General features: G+C 43.7%; 1 protein-coding gene across 1 annotated transcript; it reads left to right on the top strand.

Moving 5' to 3' along the window:
• Positions 1-41: 41 nt before the first annotated feature.
• On the top strand, positions 42-3,221 carry LOC135980506 (large ribosomal subunit protein uL1). Its single transcript, XM_065580472.1, has 3 exons — positions 42-214; positions 1,002-1,174; positions 3,021-3,221. The coding sequence occupies exons 1-3, from the start codon at positions 157-159 to the stop codon at positions 3,189-3,191; spliced, it is 402 nt and encodes a 133-aa protein (XP_065436544.1). The 5' UTR covers positions 42-156; the 3' UTR covers positions 3,192-3,221.
• The last annotated feature ends 1,853 nt before the right edge of the window (positions 3,222-5,074 follow it).

Below are 5,074 nucleotides of genomic sequence, written 5' to 3'. Positions count from 1 at the left end.
CTTAAAGTGTGTGGTGGTGGCAGTGCATAGTGACAGTATGTGGTGTCATCTTCCCTTCCTGACAGGCTCAAGTCCACCCCACGCCCTAAATTCTCAGTTTGCGTGCTGGGGGACCAGCAACACTGTGATGAGGCCAAAGCAGTTGATATCCCTCACATGGACATCGAGGCTCTGAAGAAACTCAACAAGAACAAGAAGCTAGTGAAAAAGCTGGGTGAGTAGAATTCTGAAGGGCTAGAGCTGCCAGTATACCTGTAACACATCTCTGCGGGGGAAGGGTGTGTCAACTCTGGGAGTTCCCCCAGCAGCCAGACTCCTGCTCTCTGCCTTGTTAGGAAGAAGTTGGCTACTAGATCTGAAGTATGGTTGTTGACTTGAGCATCTACTCATACTGTCTGGTCTTATCTTTTCTGGTATAACTGCATCTACACTAGGTCATTTTCTATCAAATCATAAAATCACATTCCTAACAGATATACTGGCAAAAGCCCTAGTGTAGGCTTGGCCTACCTTGTGACTTAGTTCTAGAGTCTCTGAAGAGTCTGTAAATACACAAGTCTTTGGTGTGAACGCTTTAATTCAGGGGTCAGCAACCTTTCAGAAGTGGTGTGCCGAGTCTTCATTTATTCACTCTAATTTAAGGTTTCGCGTGCCAGTAATAAATTTTAACGTTTTTAGAAGGTCTCTTTCTATAAATCTATAATAGATAACTAAACTATTGTTGTATGTTAGGGTTTTTAAAATGTTTAAGAAGCTTAATTTAAAATTAAATTAAAATACAGAGGCCCCTGGACGGGTGGCCAGGACCCAGGCAGTGTGAGTGCCACTGAAAATCAGCTCGCGTGCCACGTTCGGCATGCATGCCATAGGTTGCCTACCCCTGCTTTAATTAGTTGCTCTTAGAGAAACTTGCAAACTGCTGCTAGTTGAGGAGGAAATCAAGCCCAGAATTAAAATGAGGAAAAAACGGCAATCACACGCATTACATTTTTTCCCCATAGCTAAGAAGTACGATGCCTTCCTGGCTTCAGAGTCACTGATCAAACAGATTCCTCGTATCCTGGGTCCAGGTCTGAACAAAGCTGGCAAGTTCCCCTCCCTCCTCACCCACAATGAGAACATGGTGGCCAAGATGGACGAGGTCAAGTCTACTATCAAATTTCAAATGAAGAAGGTAAAAAAAAGTAAACGCCAACCTCAGAAGTCAGTTATGTGGCCTGTGGGGGGTGGGATTTAATGAAGCAACTAGCTGCCTGCCATGGTATGTGGATTTCTACTCTCAGGGCTGAACTGCAGGTATCCTTCAGCTTCTTTCTTAAGATAAAGCCAGTGATCAATATCTGGTCAGTCCCCTTCTGTGCATTTAGGGAACACAACTAGAGCATTCAGCTGCTGACCTGAGGGGAGAATGTAACTTGTCAGTAGTTCTTTTTTTTTAAGAGAAACTGGAGGAGAGCCTGATATTGCAGAATGCTGGGGACCCTAAATGCTCACTGAAGTGGGTGGGAGTTGAGGGCGTTTGGCATCTTGCAGGAAGAGATGCGCATCCTGTGTGATAAGCTCCTGACACTGCGGGCATGTGGTTCGGTTTCAGCTAACCAGGAATTAGAACAGGCTTGTACCGTATAGGTCCGTGCTTGGTAGTAGTGTACACTTCGGGCATGAGGCCGTGTAAGGGAATTTCACAGCAGCTACAGTGCAGAATTTTGACTTTCTAGATTCTTGTCCTGTCTTGATTTTGAAGAAAGGTCACTATAGGGAGCAGAATCCTATTTTAAATCAAAGCAGCCCTAATTCAAATGCCTATTCATCATCTGTTGGGCACTATGGTGGTGTAAACCTGACTCATTAGTTCAGTTAACAAGTCTGTTTCGAAGGCTTAAGTACACATTTAAGTACTCTGCTAAATCAGCTCCAACCCATCTGAAGAGAACTGTTCCTGATCGACCTTAACAGGGCACCTGCTTTAAAACAGTTTGAAAGGAAACTAAGTCATGTTTTTTATAAGCCCTTTTTTCTTCAGTCTGTAGTCTGGCTATACGCTTCAGCCCAGCAAATTTGGCATCAAGGACTTGGTCTGGATGCATGTTCTTTATTCGGTCACTAGAAAGACTTGGTGGTTGGGCAAAAAGCAAGTCAGCTCTGTATTTTACAATATGAAAAATTAAGCCGTTTGTATAGGTGGTTGAGCTAATCTGTACAGCATGGGTTAATGCTGGGCAGTATTTGTGGCGGCAAGGGTGTATGAGACAATATACTAATAAATCAGGCTTGTGATTAGGTGTTAGACTTGGGTTCTGTTCCTTGGTGTGCCATTGGTTCTGTATGCCTCATTTTATAGATAGGGAATGTGTAGAGCACTTTGAGCAGAAGATGAAACACACCTATGTACATTGTCAGATTTTCAACAAAGTTTGCAGTGAGACGTTAAGTATGCATGTTAATATGCGTGGAAGCCAGTTGTCAAACTTAACATGCGCTCTTAAGCCTTCTAGCTACTGATAGGCAAACTGGAAGAGTAGGTTTTGAGCTGTGAAACATCATTATTCAGCTCTAGAATGTCTGAATTTACAGATCTTGTATTTACTGGGTCTGTCGCTTTTTAAAATGATGGAAATCAGGGCTTTGGAGCGGAGCAGCTCTGGAGCAGTGTAGCTGCAGGATTTTGCCTGGAGCTGAAGCAGAGCCAAAGCCCTGCTTGGAATGTATACAGCAGCGTTTACAGGCCACAGAAAAATGGGAGAATTTTAAATCACATTTATCCCTTTAAAAAAAGTTATGTTGTGACTTAAACCCAGCCCGAGAGAAGTCAATGTTAATTGCCTGCAAAAAGTCTGTGGTGGCTGTAGGTTTCAGCTAGTGCAGGGTGGTCTGTAACGTGACGATAGTTAGACTTTAATCCTGCTGGCTAAGTTTTGGTCCTGCTGTCCTTGTTTAATACATGTTCCTTTCCAGTCAAGGCAGTTCCCTGCAAAGTCTACACCATTAGAGTCTAGTGACATTGCTTCCTATGTCCCCAGGTGCTCTGTCTGGCAGTGGCTGTTGGCCATGTGAAAATGACGGAGGATGAGCTAGTCTACAACATTCACCTGGCCATCAATTTCCTGGTGTCCTTGCTGAAGAAGAACTGGCAGAACGTGCGTGCATTGTACATCAAAAGCACCATGGGCAAGCCACAGCGCCTCTACTAAACTGGCAATAATAAATGGTTCGAGTACCCAGTTGCTGTCTGTTTTATCTGCTGAGTTGGGTGGGATATTGGATTAGTTTGTCTTTTACTGAGAGACCCACAAACAAGGGAGAATTAGCTTATTTTCTCTAAAACTGATGGGGGGCGGGTACAGGTAACATTAAACTATTTAAACCATTTTTTAAATGGTCACTAGATTTCAAACAGCCCTTCAATGGATATCTAGGTCTATCCACAGAATAGCTGCATGTGATGCACGGTGGGGGAAGCTTTTAAATCTAAGCATATTCAGTGCACAAGTGCAATTAAAACCCTCCCCTTTCGGGGAAAAAAATTCAAATGAAGAGGAAGCAGGCTCTGCCTGTACCCAGACTCCCTAATCAGTACCTTCCTTTCTGAGGGTCTGGCCTGCTGCTGGGCTTGGTAGTTCCAGCTTTTTCACCCAGCTCTCCTTCAGCAACAGCCTCCTGTTCCTGAAATGAACTCTAACCCCAGAACTGAGCTGGGCCTGATTTATTTAGCCCCAGATTCCTCCCAGCAGCCTCTGCAAGTATTAATGTTTAATTAGTCAGCTGGACCACCCTCTTGTTCGAACATCCTGGGCATGGTCACTATTTACAGCTGCTGTTTGGAGGACTGGCTTTTTTACTACTTTGTGATGGTCACAGTGGGTCATGGCTAATACTAGGGCTTTGGGGGGGGGGGATCAGCAATGGGAAATGAGTGATAGGAAATGTAGGATGAGAAGAGGGTGAGGGGAGCTAGGCACGTTAAGCAGCAGCAGGAGGGGGTAGTGCAGTGTTAGGATTAAGAATTGGAGTGGAGGAGGTTGGAGCACCAACCTGAGCTGCCCCATGCACATACCAATCACCAACACCTCCTGGGCAACAGAGAACTCCCAGCTGCTATAGAAGCAGAGATGGACAAAAAGGGCCTTGAAGAATCCTGTGCTAGCAGTGGGGATGGGACTAGATTTCAATGGGGCTCCCTCCTCATGGGGGTAAAGTTACTTTAGGTGTGTTTGCAGTATTGGTGCTGTAGTCTGACTGAAAGTCAATGGGATTTAGGTGCCTTTGAAACTTCTCCAATCTGAGTCCCACTGTTAAAAATCTTCAAAATAAGTAGCAGAACCAATTTCTAAAAGATCAACACAACACCAAGAAATTCAATTTAATAATTAAAAAGACAATACAAAATGCAAACATTTCTTTTTAATCAAGTGCAAATAACTTTATGAACTACATCTTTTTTCATCACTTAATCATCATTTGGTGGGAGATGCTAAATCGTGGCCCACTGCAAAAGACAGATATAAATATTCCAACTTTTTTTGCCTTTTTTAAAACCAACCCTTTGTTTACTATGTTGAAACATTCAGTACATCAGAAAGTGGGTGATGGAGTTTTCAGCCTTTCAAACATTTTCTTGCCTTGGGGCAGGGCCAGATGCAGCACAAGGAACTGAAGCAGGGTTTGATGGTGTACAGAACATCTGGTAAGATCTTCCTCATAGTCTCCAAAAGGATTGTCTGAAGGAAACACCAGTCAGGGGCATGTTCTAGGAATCAGGCCTCCAAAACTATGTTTCTGTCCATCCTAACAGCTGGCTGCATAATACAGTCAAGATTTCCCACTGCAGTAAATGTATTTAAGTGACTAGTTAACATCACACGCTGTAGATTATGGAGGAAGGAATTATTTACCTGTGGTAGTAAGTCACAACTAGATGGTCTGAACCTGCAATCCCTTCAAGGGAGTAGTACCATGCCTACAAAATGCTTAGTAGTGTATAGCTTGTTAGTGAACAGACCAAATGAAGCCATTAAGGGCTGGTTACCAAAGCACATATTACAATTTTTACAGGATGAGGCCTGTAGGCCTCAAC

The sequence above is a fragment of the Chrysemys picta genome, unplaced genomic scaffold (assembly GCF_011386835.1).
Source record: "Chrysemys picta bellii isolate R12L10 unplaced genomic scaffold, ASM1138683v2 scaf3747, whole genome shotgun sequence".
Lineage (NCBI taxonomy): Eukaryota > Metazoa > Chordata > Testudines > Emydidae > Chrysemys > Chrysemys picta.
The sequence above is the reverse complement of the archived record's forward strand: the minus strand, read 5'-3'. Positions and strand labels throughout refer to the sequence as shown.

Bases quoted from the DNA above. Each gene is read 5' to 3' on its own strand.
- LOC135980506 (XM_065580472.1), top strand. From the start codon at position 157: ATGGACATCGAGGCTCTGAAGAAACTCAACAAGAACAAGAAGCTAGTG. The intron at 215-1,001 runs GTGAGTAGAATT...TTTTCCCCATAG, and splicing joins GAAGCTAGTGAAAAAGCTGG to CTAAGAAGTACGATGCCTTC. The intron at 1,175-3,020 runs GTAAAAAAAAGT...CTATGTCCCCAG, and splicing joins TCAAATTTCAAATGAAGAAG to GTGCTCTGTCTGGCAGTGGC.